At 62.4% G+C, this 21,015-nt stretch overlaps 4 protein-coding genes across 7 annotated transcripts; 3 read left to right on the top strand and 1 right to left on the bottom strand.

Annotated features, from left to right (window-relative positions):
• The first annotated feature begins 229 nt into the window (after positions 1-229).
• On the top strand, positions 230-4,747 carry SALL2 (spalt like transcription factor 2). 3 transcript variants are annotated; one of them, XM_090051965.1, is made up of 4 exons: positions 230-391; positions 990-3,262; positions 3,368-3,795; positions 4,460-4,747. In XM_090051965.1, the coding sequence occupies exons 1-3, from the start codon at positions 319-321 to the stop codon at positions 3,755-3,757; spliced, it is 2,736 nt and encodes a 911-aa protein (XP_089908091.1). In that variant the 5' UTR covers positions 230-318; the 3' UTR covers positions 3,758-3,795; positions 4,460-4,747. The 3 variants fall into 3 exon arrangements, with proteins under 3 accessions (XP_089908091.1, XP_089908089.1, XP_089908090.1); XM_090051963.1 differs by lacking the exon at positions 230-391 and adding an exon at positions 548-857; XM_090051964.1 differs by lacking the exon at positions 230-391 and adding an exon at positions 548-857 and having other exon boundaries at positions 3,371-3,795.
• Positions 4,748-6,206: 1,459 nt separating this feature from the next.
• METTL3 (methyltransferase 3, N6-adenosine-methyltransferase complex catalytic subunit) lies at positions 6,207-10,287 on the top strand. 2 transcript variants are annotated; one of them, XM_090052056.1, is made up of 11 exons: positions 6,207-6,463; positions 6,680-6,888; positions 7,443-7,832; positions 8,316-8,491; positions 8,768-8,984; positions 9,100-9,287; positions 9,383-9,421; positions 9,498-9,606; positions 9,737-9,802; positions 9,881-9,993; positions 10,115-10,287. In XM_090052056.1, the coding sequence occupies exons 1-11, from the start codon at positions 6,253-6,255 to the stop codon at positions 10,224-10,226; spliced, it is 1,830 nt and encodes a 609-aa protein (XP_089908182.1). In that variant the 5' UTR covers positions 6,207-6,252; the 3' UTR covers positions 10,227-10,287. The 2 variants fall into 2 exon arrangements, with proteins under 2 accessions (XP_089908182.1, XP_089908183.1); XM_090052057.1 differs by having other exon boundaries at positions 6,323-6,455.
• An 87-nt stretch (positions 10,288-10,374) lies between these two features.
• On the bottom strand, positions 10,375-14,320 carry TOX4 (TOX high mobility group box family member 4). Its single transcript, XM_090052054.1, has 9 exons — positions 14,187-14,320; positions 13,974-14,042; positions 13,639-13,881; positions 13,201-13,533; positions 12,585-12,821; positions 12,410-12,481; positions 11,577-12,284; positions 11,253-11,416; positions 10,375-10,616 (listed from the first exon to the last, which is right to left on the bottom strand). Exons 1-9 carry the CDS (start codon positions 14,190-14,192, stop codon positions 10,535-10,537), a joined length of 1,914 nt encoding a protein of 637 aa, XP_089908180.1. The 5' UTR covers positions 14,193-14,320; the 3' UTR covers positions 10,375-10,534.
• Positions 14,321-14,426: 106 nt separating this feature from the next.
• On the top strand, positions 14,427-17,220 carry RAB2B (RAB2B, member RAS oncogene family). The gene is made up of 8 exons (XM_090052058.1): positions 14,427-14,620; positions 14,702-14,773; positions 15,036-15,103; positions 15,327-15,409; positions 15,516-15,608; positions 15,942-16,053; positions 16,340-16,408; positions 16,633-17,220. The coding sequence occupies exons 1-8, from the start codon at positions 14,575-14,577 to the stop codon at positions 16,735-16,737; spliced, it is 648 nt and encodes a 215-aa protein (XP_089908184.1). The 5' UTR covers positions 14,427-14,574; the 3' UTR covers positions 16,738-17,220.
• Positions 17,221-21,015: the final 3,795 nt, after the last annotated feature.

Genomic DNA, 21,015 nt, shown 5'->3' on the forward strand with positions numbered 1-21,015 from the left:
CCGTCCCCGGGGGGAGCCCGCGGCCGCCGCCGCCGCAGCCCCTGCCCCGCGGAGCCCGGCCCGGCCCCGACCTGCCCGCCCCTGACCGCGCTTCCCCGGCGGCCGGCGCGGGGCAGGAAGGGGTTAAGGCGCCCCCCCATCCCGCGGCCACACAAAAGCCGGCGGGAGCGGAGCGGGACGAGCACTTGGGGCCGCACAATGAGCGGCGCGGCCGAGGGGGGCGTGTCCCCGGCCCCGGCCCCGGCCCCGGGCCGCCCGGCCACGGCCGCAGCCACCGCCGCGCCGCAGGCTCCGGCCCGGGGGGGCCCCGGCCGCGGGATGTCGCGCCGCAAGCAGCGCAAGCCGCAGCAGCTCATCTCCGACTGCGACGGCTCCACGGCCTCCGACAACGGTGGGTGCAAGGCGGGACGCGCCGGCGCCTGGCCCCCGCCCCGCTCCGCTCCGCACCTGCTCTCCCGCCCGGGGACACCTCCCGCGCGCCACCCCCGCCCGCACGCACGCACGCGTGACACGCGCACACACGTGCACACACACACACGTGCACACACAGGCGGGGCTATGAATGGTCTCGTGCCCCCCCGCTTTGTGCGGTTGCCAGGCAACCCCGTGTCGCCGGGAGCCCGCCCCGCGGCGGGTGTGTCCCGTGCCCCCCCCCGGGTGCGGGGTCCCCGCGTGTCCCCGCCCGGGGCCGCCGCGGCGCTCCGGACACCAGAGGTCCCTGCAGCCGCCGCGCCCCGCCCGCATCCGCCGCTCGGCTCCTCCCGCTTCCTCCTCCTCCTCCTCCTCCTCCTCCTGCTCCTGCTCCTGCGGGCGCCGCGGCCCAGCGAGCTCCGGCCAGGCCATGGCCGAGGCGGCAGGTGCGCTCCTCCCCATCGGAGCCCCCCCGCCTCGGGCCGGGGCAGACCGAGGGCACCTGGCGGGTTTCGGGCGGCGGGGAGCGCGGGGGTCCGGGGTGCAGGGCTGACCCCCTTCCCGGGCTCTCCCTGCAGGGGACACGGGCGACGAGGCGGCGCCCTCCTCCGGCCCTGCCGAGCAGCCCCCGGCGGCCGACAGCGGCAGCTCCTCCTCGTCCTCCTCCTCGTCCACCTCGGAGCCCCGGCCGGAGAGCCCCCCGGGCATGGAGACGGAGCCGCCTGCCCCCGCCGCGCCCGAGCCCCCTGCTCCGCCGCCGCCCCCGCCGCCGCCCGCCGCAGCCCCGCCGCCCGCGCCGCCGGGCGGCCACCTCAACATCCCCCTGATCCTGGAGGAGCTGCGGGTGCTGCAGCAGCGGCAGCTGCACCAGATGCAGATGACGGAGGAGATCTGCCGCCAGGTGCTGCTGCTGGGCTCGCTGGGCCAAGGGCCTGCCCCCGAGCCGCCCGCCGCTGCCGCCCCTCCGCCGCCACCCGCCAAGGCCCCCCTGCCCGTCTTCTCCATCAAGGCCGAGCCAGGACGGACCCCGGCGTCCGGCTCCCCGGAGCTGCCCAAGCCCGCCTTCTTCCACCTATACCATCCCTTCCCCCGGGGCCCCAAGGCCGAGCCACTGCTGGCCCCAGCGTTCCCGGCCACGGGGCTGCTGGCCGCCCAGTGCTTGGGCGCAAGCCGGGGCCTGGAGCCGGCGGCCTCGCCAGGGCTCCTGCGGCCCAAGAACGGGGCCGGGGCGGTGGAGCCGGGGCCCGACGATAAAGCAGGTGGGCGGCACAAATGCCGCTTCTGTGCCAAGGTGTTTGGGAGCGACAGCGCCCTGCAGATCCACCTGCGGTCACATACGGGCGAGCGCCCCTACAAGTGCAACGTCTGTGGCAACCGCTTCACCACCCGTGGCAACCTGAAGGTGCACTTCCACCGGCACCGCGAGAAGTACCCCCACGTCCAGATGAACCCCCACCCCGTGCCTGAGCACCTCGACTACGTCCTCACCGGCACCGGGCTGCCCTATGGCATGTCCGTGCCCCCCGAGAAGGCCGAACCGGGCGAGGAGCCCCCGACCCCAGCCCCTGAGCCCCGCAAGGGCCTCAGTGCCACGGAGAGCCTCACGCTGCTCTCCGGGGCGGCCACCCCCACCGCCCCGCAGGCCCTGCCCGTCTTCAACAAGCTGGTGCTGCTGAAGGCGGCCGAGGGCCGGGCCAAGGGGGACGAGAACACCCCTCCGGGCCGGGAGGCCGAGGCTGCCCGCCTGCCCCTGGGCAAGCTGCCCGGCTGGGCCCTGCTGGCCGGCCACTTCAAGGCGGGCAGCACCGGCTTCCCCTTCCCATGTCTGCTGGAGCCTCTGGGTGCCTCGCCCTCCGAAACCTCCAAGCTGCAGCAGCTGGTGGAGAAGATCGATCGCCAGGCACCCCCTACGCCCGGGGTGGGCAGCACCGCGGCGGCGGCCCCCTCGCCCCCAGCCCCTTCATCCTCCTCTTCCTTGATGGCCAGCACCTCCCCCGGCAGCACGGCTGCCCCCAACCAGTGTGTCATCTGCCTGCGGGTGCTGAGCTGCCCCCGGGCCCTGCGGCTGCACTATGGGCAGCACGGTGGGGAGCGCCCCTACCGCTGCAAGGTGTGTGGCCGCGCCTTCTCCACCCGTGGCAACCTGCGGGCACACTGCGTCGGCCACAAGGCCAGCCCAGCCGCCCGTGCCCACAACTCCTGCCCCATCTGCCAGAAGAAGTTCACCAACGCTGTCACCCTGCAGCAGCACGTCCGCATGCACCTAGGCGGGCAGATCCCCAATGGCGCCCTGCTCCCTGAGCCCCCCACCACCCTCACAGGGGAGGGACCGCGCCCAGCCCCCGCCCAGCCCCCTGCTGAGGGGCCTGCCCTGCCCCGGGATGAGGAGGAGCTGTCAGAGGAGGAAGATGAAGATGAGGAGGAGGAGGACGAGGAGGAAGGCACCGACGAGGACTCACTGGACAGCGGTGCCGAGAAGCCCCCGGGCGGCTCTGAGGGAGTGTCAAGCCCTGAACGGGAGGCGCCGCCAGCTCCCGCCAAGGAAGAGGAGGAGGATTCTGGGAAGGCGGCAGGGGCAGGGGAGGGCAGTGCCCAGCCCAGCTCCCCTCCCCCGCCCAGGGAGGGATCGCCTCTGCCCCCCATGGGGGACCCTGTCCCCCCGAAGGCTGAGAGAGGAGGAGGGGAAGCTGCAGGAGGCGTCGAGGAGGAGAAGGAGGCTCCAGGGGCCAGTGTGGAGGAGCCACGAGCCGGCCGGGCCCAGGAGGGGGCAGCCGTGGTCTGTGGGGTCTGCAAGGAAGCTTTCCCTGACGGGGCCACACTACGCAAGCATGTCTTAGCTGCCCACCACCAGGTAAGGGCACCTGGGGCTGTTCCCACCCCAGCTATTCCCCTCCCCTCAGGCCCCTCCGTTTGCTGTGGGCACTAACAGGTTACTTCTTCCCCCCACGTGCCATAGCAGGTGCCCCTGGCATGGGGCTGTGGCCCTGCACGGCGCGGCCGGCGCCCTACCCTGGAGGGCCCGGTGCCAGTGCTGGCAGGGGGCACGGCCAAGCTGCAGGACTTCCTCTCGCGAGACGTGCCAGCCCAGTTGGTGGGCGTGGGGCCCCTGTCCTTCTGGAACCAGTATACCGCCTTCGTCTCCGCCGGTGGCCTGGCCTCCAAGCCCGCCCGAGCCCCTGCCCTCACTGCTGCGGCCCCGGCCCTCTATGGGCCCAGCCCAGGCCCCGCACCCAGCCGGCCAGCCCCTGCTGAGGCCAAGGAGAAGCCCGTTGCCGGTACGCTGCTACTGGGACCCCCGGCCCCCAGTGAGCCGGCTCCAGATGGCCAAGGGAAGGCGGAGAAGTAGTCGGCTCAGGAGATAACCCCTAGTAGCCCACTCGGCAGGTAAGGCCCACTCCCCCCGTGGCAGGAAGGAAGGGAGGGAGGGATGGGGCAGGGCCCCTGTTCACACTGCTCCCATTCAGTGGGACTCTCCCCATCCCTATTTAGTCATATTCTGGGAGGGGCTTGGTGGGGTCAGAGGTCACTCGCTAAGATGCTTTGGAGGTCAAAGGTTGCTCAAGGTTGGGGGGCTCAGGAATCACTTGGTGGCATGGAGATGGGGTTGGAGGTCACTCCTGGGTGGGTAGAACTAGAGGTCATTCAGTGGCTTGGGGCTAAGGCTGAGAGGGTGCATGGCTGGATATGTGGTGAGGGGCCGGTGGTGGATGGGGTGGGGGCTCTGGCCGCTCAAGCAGGGCAGGGGTCGTTGCAGATGTCACTTGGGGAGAGGTCAGCATGTGCTTGGCAGGAGATGGCTGTAGGTAGAGGCCACTGGGCAGAGGTCAGAGGTGGCTCATGGGGTAGGGCTGGAGGTCAGTCAGTAGGACAGGAGTCAAGGGTCAAGCAGCAAGGTGGAGCCAAATCAGAGGTCACAGGGATGTGGGTTCAGGGCTCACGTGCCCTGGGCCAGGCATCCCTCACCGGGGAAGGGGTTAGGAGGGTGCAGGGGAACAACCTGGCCTTTCCCCCGCTAACCCTGCCTCCCCCTCTCCTCTCTTCCTCTCAGGGGGAGGCGGCCAGGCGACGCCGCAGGAGACCACGAGGTCTGCCAGGGAGACCGGGCCTCGCCTCCACCCACCACGACATTAGCGGCAGTTTAGTCTTCTACTCTAACCGTAGCACGGAGGGACGGGGCAGGAGGCGAGACCCCTGTGCCGGGGTGGCCGGGCCTGTCCCAGCTCCACCCCTGCCCCCATAGCAGAGCGCCCCCTAGTGTAGAGAAGCATCCCGGCCATGCTGGCAGGGAGGAGGTCGGGTCTGCATTGGCCTCAACATTAAAGCAGTTTGACAAATCCCCAGTGGCTGGCTGTGATTCTCGCTGGGGACGGTGATGGGGCGGGGGGGGACAAGGTGGAAACATGCCACTTGAAGGTAGTAAAGAGGTGGACGCACCTATACGCCACCCCCAAGCCTGTGGCTCCGGCCCCTGCTCTGTTCCCCTCCCCCACTGTTTGCCTGACATGCTCTTGAGCTGCTTAAGCCTGGGCCTCCCTGGGGGGCCTCCATGGAGGGGGAGTCCCAGTGCTAATCCCCATAAAGCCCTTCCTCCCTCCTTCTCTGAACCCCTGCACTGCTGCCCTGAGCAGGAAGCAAAGGTTGAGGGAGCGCAGCGCAGGGTGACTGGGGGTGTCGTTGCACCCTGAGGTGGGGGATATTGAGGCCTAAAGCAGTGGCTCTAGGGCTGCGTGTGGGGGAAGGATCCAGGAAGCCAGGGTGCCCCCTCAAGGATGTGCCACTGTGTGTGTAGCTGGGCTGCGCCCCGGAACTGGCTGCATCGGGGTGGGGGCGGTGCTTGGGGGCACCAGGGACTACAGATTTCATGAGGCTGGGACAGGCCTCATGCTGCCAGTATCCAAAATGGCCTCTTTAGCTTCCAGTGGCTACTGGCAGCAGCTGCCAGGGTCACGATGGTTGCCATGCCCTCATAATGCCCGCATCCAACAAGGTTGCCCACAAGCAATATGGCGGATTTATTCCCACCACCATTTCCGGTCACGTGGTACGAAGGCGGGTACTCGAGGGAGGAAGGCGGGCGGAAGGTGATAGGGCACGTGGCGGGATCGCGGCAGCTGGGACCCGAAATGGGCACAGATCTCTGGGGATGGTGCCCAGTGCCAGTAGTCAACATGGCGCCCTATGAGGGCAAGCGCTTCCTCAGGCCAGTACCTACATGGATGCCTACCCCCCCACGTGACGCGGGTTCTGTTTTTTTTCTTTTTTAAATGACTGCGGGCAGTCGCTCTCCGGTCGTCCATTGGACGGGGAGGAGAAGGGCGACCTCTGGTGCCAGTGATCAACATGGCTACCCCTACAGTTGTGTGAGAGCAAAGCTGCCAGTAACAAGTATGGCCGCCCGGAAAAAGCGAGGCTTCTGGTGCCAGTCTCTAAAATGCTGGACCACGTGCACAACGCTGAACCTAATTGCTAATACGGCCGCCCGGCTTACCCATAAGAAATATGGCTGACGCCCATGATAAAAATGGCCACGGGGGAGACGTAAAGTGACAGCCGTTCCCGACAGCCGTTCGGTAAATAACCATAGCCAACCATAGACGGCCGTTGCGTAGACACCAAGCGTGCCCGCTTCCGAGATGGCTGCCAACAGGCGCCCATACCCGTAACCAAAATGGCCGCCGCAAGATGCCGGAGTGCGTTTCAAGCTGGGAGCTAAAGCCGGAAATGTTTCCGGGGGTAGATTTTTCGTGAACTCAGCTCTGCATTGACGCCAGCTCCATCATTTTGCCGTGGCCATTTTGGTTATGGGCAAATGTATGTTGGGGGTCCATTTTGGAACTGGGTATGTCTGCACACCAGCCGTCCGCCTTTGAATTCCGCCCCCCGCGGCACTTCCTGTTGCCGGTGTGCTGCGGTATTTGGGGCCCGGGCGGTGCCTGGAGCTGCCGGGACCATGTCGGACACATGGAGCTCGATCCAGGCCCACAAGAAGCAGCTGGACTCGCTGCGGGAGCGGCTCCAGCGGCGGCGGAAGCAGGACCCGTTGGGTGCGAAGGTCAAGGGGCAGTGCTGGGGAGGGGGTGAGGTCAAAGGTCACGGGGAGGAGTGGAGTCAAAGGGGCTGGGGTCATGGGAGCGAGGGGATCAGAGGTCACAGCAGCTTCTGGGGGTCAGAGCTGGGCAGGGGTTGTGGAGGGGTCAGAGGTTGCTGGGGGGGGGGGCAGAGGGTGGAGGACTCGGCTGTGGACGCCCTGACCCCCTGTTGCCCCCAGACCTGCGCAACCCGGAGCTGGCGCTGACGCCGCCCTTCCGCAGCGACAGCCCTGTGCTCACCACGCCCACACCCAGCGCCACGGCCAGCACCCGTGACCGTGACCTGGCCACCGACCCTGAGCTGGAGAAGAAGCTGCTGCACCACCTGGCTGACCTGGGGCTGGCGCTGCCCACCGACGCTGTCGCCATCTGCCTGGCCATCTCCACGGTGCGCCCGGCTACCCGCTCGCCTTCCCACCCATGCCCACCATACTGGGCTTCACCCTGCAGCAGGCCCTGGAAGACTGGGGTTTCCTCCCCTGCCACCCCCAGTCTCTGCCCCACCCCTGCCAGCTTTTCCACAGCCAGGAAAAGAACCCAGGAGTCCTGGCCTCCAAGCTCTCTTTGCTCCAACTGACCCACCCCCACACAGAGCCAGTGCACAACCAAGCGTCCTGGTGCCCAGGCATTAACCCCCCCAGGTATCGCTGCCTGCCTGGAGCTGGGATTGGACCCAGGTGTCCTGGTTCCCCGGATATGACCACCCCTACCCCTCTGGGGTCAAATGCAGGCAAACCTGGGGCAAGCCTGGCCTCCCCACTACATTCACAATGTAGATCCTCTGGTGTCCCTGTGGTTTGGTGACTTCAGACACCCCCTCATCACTCCCTGGCTGGGTGCTGCCCTCCAGCTCACCCCTGTCCCAATGTGGGGCTGACCTGAAGCCCCTCACCCTCTGCTGGCTAGTGCAGTAATCTTGCCTCCCCTGCCCTGCCCCTCCAGCCAGAGGCACCAGCCACACCACGCAGTGTGGAGAGCCTGCTGCAGAAGTTTGCGGCACAGGAGCTGATAGAGGTGCGCCGGGGGCTGCTGCAGGATGACGAGGAGCAGCCAACGCTGGTCACCTACGCCGACCACTCCAAGCTCTCGGCCATGATAGGTGCTGTGGCCGAGCACCGGGGCCCTGCTGAGGCTGGGGCCGCCAAGCGCCGTGCGGACCAGGAGGGTGGGGGCGCTGTCTCCTCCCCGGCCGGCGCCACCCCCAGTGCCACAACCAGCACAGAGCCTGCCAAGGAGCCAGCCAAGAAATCCCGGAAGCAGGCATCAGACCTGGACCTGGAGATTGAGAGTCTGCTCAGCCAACAGTCCACCAAGGAGCAGCAGAGCAAGAAGGTGCAGCCCCCTGACTGGGGAGGAGGGTTGGGGCAGGAGGTGCGGGACACCTCAGTTCAGCTTCCAGAAGGGCAATAGGGGCTAGTGAGTTAGAGGGAAAACTGGGTTCTATCCCAGCTCTGGGTGAGGAGTATGGTCTGCGGGGGGTTAGGGCCTGGCACCAGGACACCTGGGTTCTGTCCCAGCTGGGGGTGGAGCAAGGGTTTTGTGTCTGTACCCCTTCCTTCTTTAACCTACAAGTCCTGAGGTCTTTTCCCAGCTTAGAGTCTGGGGGAAGGCAATAGTGGATTACAGCAGAGGATGTGGAAACCAGGACACCTGGGTTCTGCCTTGGCTTTAGTGTGGGAGTGGGTCAATTAGAGCAGAGGGAGCTAGTGGCCAGGACTTCTAAGTTCTTTTCTTGGCTCTGGAGTGTGGGAGGGGTGCTGGAGGGAGGAACCCCCAATATCCAGGGCCCAGCTGACCCCTCCCTGCTGACCCCAGGTGAGCCAGGAAATTCTGGAGCTGCTGAACACCACCACGGCTAAGGAGCAGTCGATTGTGGAGAAGTTCCGGTCGCGAGGCCGGGCCCAGGTGCAGGAATTCTGTGACTACGGCACCAAGGAGGAGTGCGTGAAAGCCACGGGCGCTGAGCGGCCCTGTCGCAAGCTGCACTTTAGGTGAGAGACGTGCACACACATACACCTGTGTGCACACATGCGCACACACCAACACCCCTTCCATCATGTCCATTCCCTGCCACAGCTCTGCAGGGGGCAGGGGTTGAGAGCTGGGAGCTCAGATTCCAAAGTGCGCTGATTGGTGGGGAGGGCGGGTCTGGGCACCCAGACTCCTGGGTCCACTCCTTACCCCCAGTACCCAGTGGGTTTGCGTGAGGGGTAGGACAGGGGCCAGGACACCTGTGTCCCATACGCACCCACCACCCTGGTCTACAGGCGCATCATCAACAAGCACACAGACGAGTCGCTGGGCGACTGCTCCTTCCTCAACACCTGCTTCCACATGGACACCTGCAAGTATGTGCACTACGAGATCGATGCCTGTGCTGACCCCGGTGCCCCTGGCACCCGTGACCACAACCCTGGCCAGGAGCTGGCCCTGCCACAAGCCATGGGTGGTGATGCCAGCGCTGACCGTCTCTTCCCACCCCAGGTGCCCACTGCCTGAAGGGATGCTTGCTGGCAGGGACCTGTAAAACTGGGCAGGGGAATGTTGGGGTGGGAAATAGAGCATAGGAGCCTGCCCTTACACCTCTCTCCCGGCCCAGTGGATCTGCTGTGACATCCGATACCTAGATGTGAGCATCCTGGGGAAGTTTGCAGTAGTGATGGCTGACCCACCCTGGGACATCCACATGGAGCTGCCCTATGGGACGCTAACAGATGATGAAATGCGGCGCCTCAACATCCCCGTGCTACAGGATGAGGGCTTTCTCTTCCTTTGGGTCACTGGGAGGTACTGAGGGTCTGGGAGGGGCTGACCTGGCTCAGGGGGGTCATGGGTATCTCCGATGCAGGTCAAGGGTCTCACTGGGGCTGTCTCCCCCACAGGGCCATGGAGTTGGGACGTGAGTGCCTCAACCTTTGGGGGTGAGTGTGTACAAGTCTGTGTGCCCCCACGTATCCCCCCTTGCACCCTTCCCATCTGATCTCTACCCCCCCCCAGGTATGAGCGGGTGGACGAGATCATCTGGGTGAAAACCAACCAGCTGCAGCGGATTATCCGCACAGGGCGTACAGGGCACTGGCTTAACCACGGCAAGGAGCACTGCCTGGTAGGGGCTGGGGGCCTGGTGCTGAGCACGGCTACTTGGTGGGTGCAGGGAGGGGGTTTGCTGCTGGACCTGGGTCTCAGTTGAGCCACGGCTGCCCATGCACCAAGCTCAGCAGCTGTGTCCCCGGCAGGTTGGGGTCAAGGGGAACCCCCAGGGCTTCAACCGGGGCCTGGACTGCGATGTCATTGTAGCAGAGGTGAGTCAGCTGTGCCTATCCCCCTTGTTCTCCCCTTTCCCTCCAGAACCCCCACTCAGTGTTGCCCCCTCCCCTCAGGTCCGCTCCACCAGCCACAAGCCCGATGAGATCTATGGCATGATTGAGCGCCTGTCGCCCGGCACCCGCAAGATTGAGCTCTTTGGGCGGCCCCACAATGTCCAGCCCAACTGGTGAGTGTCTATGAAATGGGAGAGGCTGCTGGGAGCGACTCCTGGGTCCAGCCTAGCAGCAGGGTTGGGACAGGCCCACGATGTCCTTTCCCCCACCAACGCCCACTCTTGTCCTGGCCAGGATCACCCTGGGGAACCAGCTGGACGGCATCCACTTGCTGGACCCAGACGTGGTAGCCCAGTTCAAGCAGCGCTACCCTGACGGTGTCATCTCGAAGCCTAAGAACATGTAAGGGACTGAAAGGGAAACCTTGCTCATGGGGACTGTTTTGTAATAAAAGAGGATGGAAAGAGGCACAGGCCATATTGATGGCTGCAAGGAGCTACGCCAGCAACTGGAGGCTCCCCATGTCCTGCCCCCAGTGAGACCTTCACACTGGCTCTGTCCCCTCCCACTTTAATCCAAACCAGAAAGAACCACACCACAGTCAGCCCCAGTACTCCCCCCAGGCCCTGTTCTCCCCTCTGCTGCATTCCAGTCCGGCTTCCCATCACGCTGGAGGCCACATGCAGGCCCCGGCCTTGACCCCACAGGACAAGGCTATTTCACAAATACGACGCTGCTGCTGCTGCTGCTGCCGCTGCTGGAGTTGCGGGAAGCCAGCCAGGCCAGGAAAACGTCCCTGCAAAGGAGGTAGAAAGTGTATGTCAAACATGAGGCAGGACTGTGAGGGGGGTTAGGGAGGATGAGGGTGGTTTTTGGGGCAGCTCCATCTTGTGCTGGCTGTAGGAACTGATGCCAAGACCGTTCCCCTACTGCTGCTATGGGCATTAGAAGGGTAATTTTGCCTTCCAAGGAACTGCAGGGCAGTGCCTACGCCCCAGGTTAAAGACAGGACCTTGGCTGTGCCAAGAAGGCCCAGCCGAGGCAGACCAGAGAGTCCTGCCCCACCCCAGCTCAGGGTCAGCTGGGTACCGTATTGGGGTCAGGAAGGAACTGTATCTTCAGATCAGACCAGTAGACAGTGGGGGTTTCAGCTTTGCCTACAGGGAAAGAAGGGGGTACAACATCTGCCTGAGCTCTTTTGAGCATGATTTAATGTTCTTACAGCGGCAGGGCCTAGTCCTCACTGCCTGAGGGGAGGTTGGGGTGTTTGATGCCCCGTGGCTGGGGTTATGCGTGAGGGGCTATGTGCAGGTTGGAATGAGCCGGACACCGCGGCTGGGGAAGGTCCAAGCAAAGTTAAAACTGGCTGTGGCAAGGCATGCCCAGACTTCCCCGCATCCCCATCCCCATCCCCATCTCCATCCCCGCTCACCGGCAGTGCTTGACGACGCACTCATTGCTGCAGTACTCGTTGTCCCAGTCGCTGCTGGCCACAGGTGGATTCTCGCAACCCGAGCGCACGCAGCGCGGCCGTGGTGACTCAGCCATTGGGGACCCGGTCACCAGCTCCACAGCCATCTGTGTTGGGGACTCAACCTGCAGGTGGGAGGGGGATTGGGGAAATGTTATGCCCAGCTGTACCCCGTGTCCAGAAGTTGGAGCAGACACGGACAAGGCTGTAAGCTCGCTGGTTCTCAGCCTCTGACAAGAGACCAGGAGTCAGGACCCAGCTCCCCACACCCAGCCATGTACTCACCTCGGGCACCACATCAGCAGTAACCATCTCCATGGGCTCAGGAGAACCCTGAGGCTCAGGACTGGCCTCCTCAGCCTGCAGGGTGACAGGCTGGATCTGCAGAGCAGGTGGGGGCAGGATCTTGATCTGCAGTGGTGGGGGTTGCTGCTGTAGGTTGAGCCGCACTTTCTGCTGCAGTGAGGGCTGCTGCATGGCCTGCAGGGGTGGTGGGGGCTGCAGCACGGCCACCTGCTGTGTGGGGGGCTGGGGTGGGGGCATCTGCTGAAGGGGCGGGGGCTGCAGTCTAGGCAGCTGCATGGAGGAGGCAGCTGCAGCTGCAGCAGCTGCCGCCTGCAGCACTGAGCGAGTGACGATCTGGGTAGTGCCGGTGCCAAGCTGCAGCCCACGGGAGGTCACCACAGTGGCGGGGATGACGGTGACCACACCACCCTGTGACACAGCCAGTGAGGATGGCAGCATCTGCTTGGGAATTATGATCTTGGTGATGCTGGTCTGGGGGGCAGGCGTCGGGACAGCTGGGGCAGGCTGTGGAGTTGGCGAGGAGATGCCTCCAGAGACAGTGGTGGTTGGTGTGGCTGTAAGGGGGGTCTCCTGTGCAGGTGAGGGGGCCAGGGCAGCAGTTAAGGAAGCAGCGGGGGTAGAAGCCTGCACGGACTGGGAGGCAGGAGAAGGTGGCGTTGGGCTGGGGTCCAGCTCCGTTTCCAGCGTCTGCACAGAGAGAGAATGGGGGATGAGACAGATGTACAAACAGATGCATGAGGACCTGGTGCACCCACAGATGAGAGCTGAGCCCTGGCCAGCTGACAGAGGCCCAGCCCCCTTATCTGACACACCTGGATGGCTCGGTAGGCTGCCAAAGCCTTCAGGTACTCCTTCTTGGCCGCCTCTGTCTTCCGCTTGTAAACCTTGGGGGAGGGAGGACTAGGTTAGCAGCAAACCCAGCCCTACCCTCTTTTCCCCCCCACAGGTTCTGTTCCCCCTGCCCTATGCCCTCCCACCCACATCCACCTGCTTCTGCTCCTCGCCCAGGCTGTCCCACATGGACGCCACGATCTTGGAGACTTCCCCAAAGGTGGCGTTGGGGTTCTGCCCTTTGATGGCGGCCTGCGTGTCACGGAAGAAGAGGGCATAGGCTGACACTGGCTTTTGCGGCTCGTTTGGGTCCTTCTTCTTCTTCTGCTTCTTAGTTGGCTTCGGCTTCCGCCCCGCGTCCAGCACCAGCGTCGCCTTCTGGGCCGGGGCCTGCTGTAGGGGTGAGAACAAGGGGCACAATCAAACTGCAGTCGGGAGCCAGGGGTTTGCCTATCTATGGTGCAGCTGTTCTAGGATGACAGCACAAGGTAGCCTGGGACTGGGATGACTGGAGGCCACGGGACACACCTGAAAAGCAGAAACAGGGCCAGGCAGGAGCATGTGGCACCTCAGTTGCCCAGCCCAGGCCACTTCTTGCCAACAAATATGGAACTACTGGCGGCCTCAGCCCCAGCTCTTGGTGATGGGGCAGTGACTGAACGTGGCAGGTATGATCCCGGCTGGCTGGGGACGCAGCGCAGGGGGAGGGAGGAAGAGGGGAACATCAACTGCCCAAGGAATGCAGGAGTGGGACTGCCCATTGGGCTCTCACCCGTCTGAACTCCTCAGCTTCCTCCTCCTGCAGGGAGCTGGTGGGGGAGGGTGTGGTGGACATCCGCTCCTCAGGTGATGCAGCTGTGGTGGGGGTGACAGCTGGGGTAGTGGTGGCAGCAGTGGCAGTAGCAGTGGTGGCAGGAGCAGCAGCAGGGGTCAGAATGGCGCTGCCCCCCAGGCTGAGGCCGAGCTGGGAGCTCAGCTCCGACTGGTCGATGGTGGTGAGCTGACCATGTCCCATCAGGCTCCCCGGGCTCATGGCGTTCATGGGCACGTCAATGGTGACGGGCGGATTGGCGTTGTACTGCGTGCCCATGGAGTGTTCCAGGTCCTGCGGGCAGACGGCGCAGGCTGGGGGGGGGCTAGGAGGCACTGCCAGCAGCACCGCTCCCTGCCCTGTGCGCCCGGCCCAGGCGTCCCCCCAGCACGCACTTACCATGGACAGCCCCCCGGGCAGCAGCCCGCCACCCTGCTCCATGAGGCCATGGCTCATGGCCACGGGCATATCCAGGGCCTGCACGCCATACTGGGCGGAGAAGCTGGCATCGGGGGCACTGCCGGGGTCGCCCAGGTCGTCAAAGTGCCCCACCACATCTGCCACTGCCAGCGATGGGTCTGCGTCCAGCGCAATGGGTGGGATCTCGAACTCCTCGTCGCCCAGGCTCGGCGTGTGGAACGTCTGTGCGGGCAGGGATGGGGACAAGGACGGGACTGTGAGCCCGCCGCCGGGCACCCACCACCCTCGCCTCCCCTCCCCTACTCCCCCCTCACCTCGGCGCCCGTCAGGAAGGGGTGCGTGGCGCCTGTGATGGCCAGGTAGTTGTCGCTCCCGCCCGGGAACTGGGGAGGAAGCAGGGACACGTGACGGGCTTCACTGGGAGGGCACGGACCCCCTCCCCTGCCTTCCTCTACCCCCCATTCCCCTCCTGCACCCCCTCTTCCTCCGCTCCCGTACCCCCACCCCTATGCTCCCGGCCCCGGCACCTCCATGGCCGCGTCCCGGTCGCCGGCGCCGACCGATCTCCAAGCGGCGCCTCCCCCACCCCCTCCGAGTCGTACGGAAGGAACCGGAAATCCCCTCCTCTGCGTCACTTCCGCCTCCACCCTACGAACACGGGCTCGATCCCTGGGCCCTGAGGGGAGGCTGAATGCAGCCCCTCCCACCCCCCACCCGCCCGTAGGAGGAGTAGAGAGGGAGGCCTCCAGGCGGCCAGCGCGGCCCCAGGAGGGGGGTAGAACGGCACCGGAAGTGTGGGCCGCGGAGCAGTAAAGGCGCTGGGGAGGCTGCGGCGAGGCTAGAGCGTCTCCCCGGAAGTGAAGCTGAGTCAGGGGATAGAGCGGTCCTGGGCGGACCGCATTGGACCGGGGCATCATGTCTTACACCTATCTCTTCAAGTACATTATCATCGGGGACACCGGTACGGGGGTGGCCTGCGGGTCCGGGAGCGGGCGGCGGCTCCGACCTCGGGCCCAGTCCTGACCCCGCTTACTGCCCGCAGGCGTCGGCAAGTCCTGCCTGCTGCTGCAGTTCACGGACAAGCGCTTCCAGCCCGTGCACGACCTCACCATCGGTGATGGGGGATGCGGGGGTCTTGGGGCGGCCATGGGAGCGGTGGGGGAGGGGCTTTGCGGGCTATGGGGATGGGGCTCTGGGTAGGGGATGTTCGGGGAGGGGTTTTGTGGGGCTGTAAATGGGTTTTGGGTGCTGGGGAGGTGGGGGATGTGGCTGGGGGGCAGCTGGGGTTGGGATGAGGTCAGGGTGCTGCCGGGATAGGAGGGGTGCCTCAACCGGGAAGGAGCCCCAGCCAGTCCTGACAGAGGCCTGGCCTGCAGGCGTGGAGTTTGGGGCACGGATGATCAACATTGACAACAAGCAAATCAAGCTCCAGATCTGGGACACAGTGAGCAGGGCTGTGGGGATGGGCAGTGGGCATCCACCCTGAGGGATCCTGGCCAGTGTTTGGGTCTGTGAAGCCCAGTGGGGCCATGGGGCTGGGAGAAGCGAGACTGCCTGGTGGGGTCAGAGCCAGGCCCTGAGGGAGGTCCGGACAGCACTGGGCCATGCATGGGTCAAGCTAGGGCCATGCGCAGGATCCCTGACTCCTCTGCCCCTGCGCTCTGCAGGCCGGGCAGGAGTCCTTCCGCTCCATTACACGCTCCTACTACCGGGGGGCGGCTGGAGCTCTGCTGGTCTACGACATCACCAGGTGAGGCCTGGCTCCTGGGGTGGGAAGGCTTCCTCCTGTACCTCGTTCCCTTCCTGGGGAGCCCTGGTGCTGCTGCTGCCCCCTTCTCATGGCAGCCCCCACCCAGGCGCGAGACCTTCAACCACCTGACCTCATGGCTGGAGGATGCCCGGCAGCACTCTAGCTCCAACATGGTGATCATGCTCATCGGCAACAAGAGGTGACAGGCGGGGGGGCTGGGGACCCCTGAGGCAGTGGGGGGCTAGGACAGGCGGAGCCTACAAGGAGTGCTCTGGTTTTTGATGGGGTAGGCTGCTGGCTATAGGATGTAAGGGCCTGGGAATAAGAGGGTGAGGATTGCAGGGGGGGAGCACCCTACTGGGTGCAAGGTAGTGGCAGTAGGGAGGGCCTCTGGATGCCAGTCATGGTTCTAGAGGCTGAATGCAGGCCCCACAGCTGTGTGGTGGGAGTTAAGTTGGGCTTTGGGTGGGTATGGGGTCCCAGAAAGGTCTTGGTCATGATGCTTCCCCCTCCTCCCTGCATGTGTCTGCAGTGATTTGGAGTCACGGCGGGACGTGCGGAAGGAGGAGGGCGAGGCCTTTGCACGGGAGCATGGGCTGGTCTTTATGGAGACCTCTGCCAAGACAGCTGCCAATGTAGAGGAGGTGACTGGGGTTGTGGGGGGGGCAGGGCAGGAGGAAGGGCTGAGGAGGTGCTCTTTCCCACCTCTCACAAAGGAGTGGGTCCTGGCTGAGCCCAGGTGGGGATATGGACCATCCAAATCCTAGAGCACCCCAAACCCTTGACAAATGGGATCCCAGAAGGAGTGGGGCCCCTAACCCTTAACTTCCCCCATCAACGCCCCCCCCCCCCCCCCCCCCCACACACACACACACACACACACACACACACACACACACACACACTTCACCCTGGGCTGCCTTCTTTCAGGCCTTTATTGACACAGCCAAGGAGATCTACAGGAAGATCCAGCAGGGTCTGTTTGATGTGAACAACGAGGTGAGTTGGGAATCCAGTTCCGGACACCTGAGTCTCATTCTCCCTTCCCTGGTGGAGCCCTGTGGGGGTGAGCGAGGTATGCTGCTGTCCTCAACACCTGGGTCCCTTTCCATAAGGGCTGGGTGATTTATCTGGACCTGGCACTTACCCTGGGCACCCTAGTTTCATTGATTGCTGTGCCCCTACTAACACTCTCTCCCACCCTCTTCCTTGTTCTCTTCCAGGCAAATGGCATCAAGATTGGCCCCCAGCAGCCTTCAGGAGTGGCTCCTGGTGCTGGCTCTCGCCATGGCCCCCAGGGCTCCGGGGACAGCTCAGGCTGCTGTTGAGCCTCTGGGGCCAGGATCAGCTCACTCTAACCCCTGACAGGGGAGACAGCTCCTCGTGGCTGAGCCAAAGGGTGGGGGACCATAGGAGATAGTTGGGCTGGGTGATTTTCCTCCTCCCCTTCCCCCCCCCCCCCCCAGTGTCTTGGCAACCCCCCATCTGGGCCCTGAGGAAGGGGGCAAGGCAGCCTGTGCCTGTGGGAGACTTTTTTTTTTTGGGCTCTGCCTCAACCACACATTCCTCCTGGCTGGCTGCGGGTTGCGGGCGGGACAGAGCCCAGGGCTGGGACCTCCCCTTGTCAGTGCCTTCCCCCCCGGCTGACTGTCTTGCTGCCTGGGCCCCAGTTGGGGCTGGCTGGGTCCCCCCAGTGTCCTGCAGGGTCCTGGCCGGGTGCCCGGCCCCTCCCTGTACCCATGTCAGCTTTTATACTGTACTTGCTCTCTGTGGTTTCTCTGTTATTAAATGTCTGCATGTGTTCAGCTCTCCCCATGTGTTGCTCTCCATGGGGGTGGAGGGACTATGGAAGCTGCTGCAGTGAGTTTCTGGGAGTGACCTGGGAATGTCTTGGCTCCCAGATCTCTCCCCAGTCAGGTGTGCTAGGCCTCAGCCCCCTGCTGGAGCCCAGGATACAACCCAAGAGCCTGTTTCCTGGTCTGCTCCTAGAGAGGGAACGACTTTTGAATCAGCATCCCTTTCCCACTGGGTGGGTGCTTTTGTGGTCTCCAAGGGGAAGTCCGACTCCTTGCTCCTAGTTGCTAGGTGACTTATGCCTCTCGGGCAACTCCTAGCCCCTTCTGGAAGCAGGTGAAGCAGCACCAGGACCATGGCTCTGTAGGCCCCCAAATAGGATGGGTCACAGCAGTGGTAGGGCTGCCAATGGTGCCCAGGCCCTGTGGGCACTCTGAAGAATCCCATCCTCAGTGAACGTGGCTCATGGGTCACAGAACTTCTCTGAGCTCCCTTACAGCCAGGAAAAGTTCCTGGCTGTGATGCCCAAAGCTGCTGCCTGGCTCCCCTGAGCAGCCCCATGGTAAGGGGGCCAGCAAAGAGCTGTCCAGCTGGGAGGCTAGGAGTTGGGGTCACTGTTGCCTTTAACCCCCTTGAGGCAGATCATCCATGAGGGCCGGGGCTGGGAATGGTTTCTGGGTTAGGCCAGCGCTTGGCTCATGGAGGGCGGCTTTGCTCACACAGACCCCTCTGCTCCCTGTGGCTGTCCTTCCTTCGCTGCCCCTGTCAAATGGGGACTAGGACTGGGCCAGCCCCTTTTTCCTCCAATCCTTGAGAATCTGCCAATCCCCAGCCAGATCCTTATTTGTGGCCACTGGACTGGAACTGCTGTCTTGGGTGCTCAGGTAAGTGCTTTTATCCCCTGGGCAGCTGTTCTTTGCTCATACCTCCTCTTTGTTCCTCCTGCATTCAAGGTCACCAATCTCTGCACCTAAATCAGAGCCCACAGAGGGGCCTGTTCTGGATTTGTGTCCAGGCTGAGTTCATCTTGGTTTTGCCCAATGTGAATGTCTTATGAATACAGGAGGCCTTGGCTGGTGAGCTGCTTGGGGGCAGAAAGGGTAGCTATGCACTTCTGTTCAGCATCTGGCATGATAGAGCTGTAGCTGACAGCAGCCTTGGGTGTTATTTCAATGCAGGTCTTAGCCTCAGCCATGGGGAGTTTAACCACCTAGAATTGAGTCTTATCAAACAAACCTTGGTTCTCTGAAGTAATTTTTCCTCCTGAAAAACTTTGATGTGATTGGGTGGGGGAGAAGGTTTCCCCTTTTTTGCGGCTAAACAGCTGCTGTTTGCTTTTTAGTTTGGAAATAAAAGTTAACGTTCTCAGGTTCTATTTATTCACTTGTAGACTTACTCTTTCCCATGGCAAAGTTTTAGGAAGTTCAAAAACGTGATGTAGGAAGGACCTCTAATTTTGCTCATGTTCCACAAAGGAAGAGGTGTTGTGGGGAAAGGGAAGGGAAGTGGGGAAAAGCAGTCTTAACAAGCCTGACTCTTATCCCCCCCCCCCCAGTTTTCCTTTTCCTTACCACTAAGAAAAATTTAAGAAGGTTCGGGGGGGAGAGGGTGTAACTGTCACAGTGCCCTCAGGGCTGACCTGATTTGACACACCACCCCCCAAAAATTAAAATCAAAACTTTTTTTTTTTTTTTAAACCACTTTGTTTAGGAAAAGCACTTGTTGCATCTTTCTCTAATACTTATTCAGAATTTTTCCACGGGGAGTAATAACTTGGAAGTGTAGAATCGTGGCAAAAGAATACAGAAGTGTTATTCAGGAAAAATTTAACACTTAACAGAGTTCAACTAAAGCTTTGTATGCAAAGGCCTGTGACTATTTAGTTGGGGTTCAGGCTTTGTTCTTGGAGTCCTGTTTCACCAGGGAAATGGGATGTAGTCTCTCCTGGGAGAGACCACCTCCAAGGGTCATTGCAGTTCAGTGGACAGCCATGCTAGTTCATTGAGTATCTGGGGGGGGATTTTTTTTTTTTTTTCAGTTAAGCACTTCTCTGATGATATTGTGTAAGGACCCCAAACTTGAAAAAACTAAAGCATATAGAAGCTGAGCTCCTCAGACATCACATCCAGGCCTACCCCTGCCCCCAGGCACAATCGTCCCTGTTTGAACCAGCCCGGCCCACTGTCTATCTGACCTGTTCTTACAAACTATCGGGGGCTGAGGCTCTACCACCCAGCAGGGGTCCTGGTCCAGTGCTGAATTACCTTCCTGCTACTCGGTCCATCTTAACATCCAGTACCATTGTTTCTTGAAAGCAATGTTTCTACACTGTTTTCATTTTGCTGCCAGGCTCTGCCTTTCTGTCCCTGGTGCTTCTGCCCCTGGCAGTAGACTGTACCATGAGGCAAAGATTCCTAAAGCGTCTGGCAAGAGGTGGCCCCATGCCCTCCAGCCACTTGCATCTGCCTCAGCTCGTTCCCAGCAGTAATGCTCCCTGGCAGGGGGTGGGGCCCTGTTTGCTTTGCTACTGCTGTCCCTATTGCATCCATACCCAGATCTTCAACTGAAGCTGAGTACCCATCACTTGGCACCACCCTATCCCACCATCTGCCCTGTCAGAGCAGGGAAGGCATCAGGATGGTTTGGCTGGGACCCCAAGAAGAAGGCCAGGACTGCAGCCATGGGCAGCCTGTGCCCTGAACAATGAAGGTGCCAGCACTGGATATGCAAGAAGGCATTTGGTATGAGCGCAGCCTGCCCTGTCCCTGTCTCCACATGGCCAGGGCCAGCCCCAGATTTATGATATTTTATTTGTATGCGAGGCCAAATTAGCCAAATCCAAGTGTCCAGAACCATAAGTGTTCCTATTTACTGGCAAACATCCTCCGCCTGCATCTGGGGCTTCAGATGTTTCCAAAACCTTTGGAGGGTATCCGAACCTGCTAGCTCAAGCCTGGAGGCTTGGCATTCAGATGCTTATGAGTTTTGCTTGCTCTCAGCCATAAGGCCCTCAAAGCAAGCAAGGGAGATTTATGGCAACTGCCTAAAGTCTCAGTCTGCAGGTTGTGTGTGCAGAGCCCTAGGTCACTGGGGTGGGGAGTGTGATTTCTCCCTGCGATGCCTATCCTGCCCCTAACCTGAGTCTTGCCCTGAGGGGGGCTGTCTCTCACAGGGGCAATTGACACTGGCCCCTACACACAATGGACAGAAGCACTGCTGGGGAGCTGGGGCAGTATTTGGGCCCTCTAATTGTAAGCTTCTTTAGCCTCTGAGTTGGAGGCATGAACAGTGAACCTTTTGCCTTAGCAGCCCAAGTGATTTCTTTTATTAACATTGGCTTTACTCCTTTGGGGCATACCCTGATGGTCCTGTGCCCACAGGTGATTTCCTGAAAAGCCCAGCATGGACCCCATTAGGGCGAGGAGAGATGGGCTTCCCCCGACGGGTCCCAGGGAGGACAACCAGACTGGGCGCTGTGGGGGGGGGGAGCCGCAGGAGCTCCAAGCACAATCCACATGGATCGCACCTGGCTCTCAGTTCTCTCCGTCGCCTGTCTTTAAAGGCCGTCTCCCTGCAGCCGTGGAGGTCAGGCAGGTTTGCCCCAAAGCTCACGCAGAGAGAAGTGAAACCAGGCTGAAAGGCACTCTTTATCTGCATCCTGGGGCTGCCACCAGGTCTCGTTCCTCACCCCTATGCTATCGGGATGTTCGCTCCACCCCAAAGGGTTTTTTGAACCCAACCCCAGGAGTTTTGAAGCTGACCCTATGACCTTTCCAACTCAGTACCATCACTGCTGTCTGAACCCTCTTCCT

This window comes from Crocodylus siamensis, chromosome 6 (genome assembly GCF_052110815.1).
Source record: "Crocodylus siamensis isolate JL-2025a chromosome 6, ASM5211081v1, whole genome shotgun sequence".
In the NCBI taxonomy this organism is placed as follows: domain Eukaryota; kingdom Metazoa; phylum Chordata; order Crocodylia; family Crocodylidae; genus Crocodylus; species Crocodylus siamensis.

Excerpts from the sequence above, each read along its gene's own strand:
- SALL2 (XM_090051963.1), top strand. The coding sequence starts at position 563 with ATGGTCTCGTGCCCCCCCGCTTTGTGCGGTTGCCAGGCAACCCCGTGT. Across the intron at positions 858-989 it reads GGCCATGGCCGAGGCGGCAG|GGGACACGGGCGACGAGGCG; the intron begins GTGCGCTCCTCC and ends CTCTCCCTGCAG. Across the intron at positions 3,263-3,367 it reads TCTTAGCTGCCCACCACCAG|CAGGTGCCCCTGGCATGGGG; the intron begins GTAAGGGCACCT and ends CACGTGCCATAG.
- METTL3 (XM_090052056.1), top strand. The coding sequence starts at position 6,253 with ATGTCTGCACACCAGCCGTCCGCCTTTGAATTCCGCCCCCCGCGGCAC. Across the intron at positions 6,464-6,679 it reads AGGACCCGTTGGGTGCGAAG|ACCTGCGCAACCCGGAGCTG; the intron begins GTCAAGGGGCAG and ends TGTTGCCCCCAG. Across the intron at positions 9,994-10,114 it reads CACAATGTCCAGCCCAACTG|GATCACCCTGGGGAACCAGC; the intron begins GTGAGTGTCTAT and ends TGTCCTGGCCAG.
- TOX4 (XM_090052054.1), bottom strand. Across the intron at positions 12,822-13,200 it reads AAGCTGAGGAGTTCAGACGG|CAGGCCCCGGCCCAGAAGGC; the intron begins GTGAGAGCCCAA and ends TCACCCCTACAG. Across the intron at positions 11,417-11,576 it reads CTGCTGATGTGGTGCCCGAG|GTTGAGTCCCCAACACAGAT; the intron begins GTGAGTACATGG and ends TCCCACCTGCAG.
- RAB2B (XM_090052058.1), top strand. The coding sequence starts at position 14,575 with ATGTCTTACACCTATCTCTTCAAGTACATTATCATCGGGGACACCG. Across the intron at positions 14,774-15,035 it reads CGTGCACGACCTCACCATCG|GCGTGGAGTTTGGGGCACGG; the intron begins GTGATGGGGGAT and ends CCTGGCCTGCAG. Across the intron at positions 15,609-15,941 it reads ATGCTCATCGGCAACAAGAG|TGATTTGGAGTCACGGCGGG; the intron begins GTGACAGGCGGG and ends ATGTGTCTGCAG.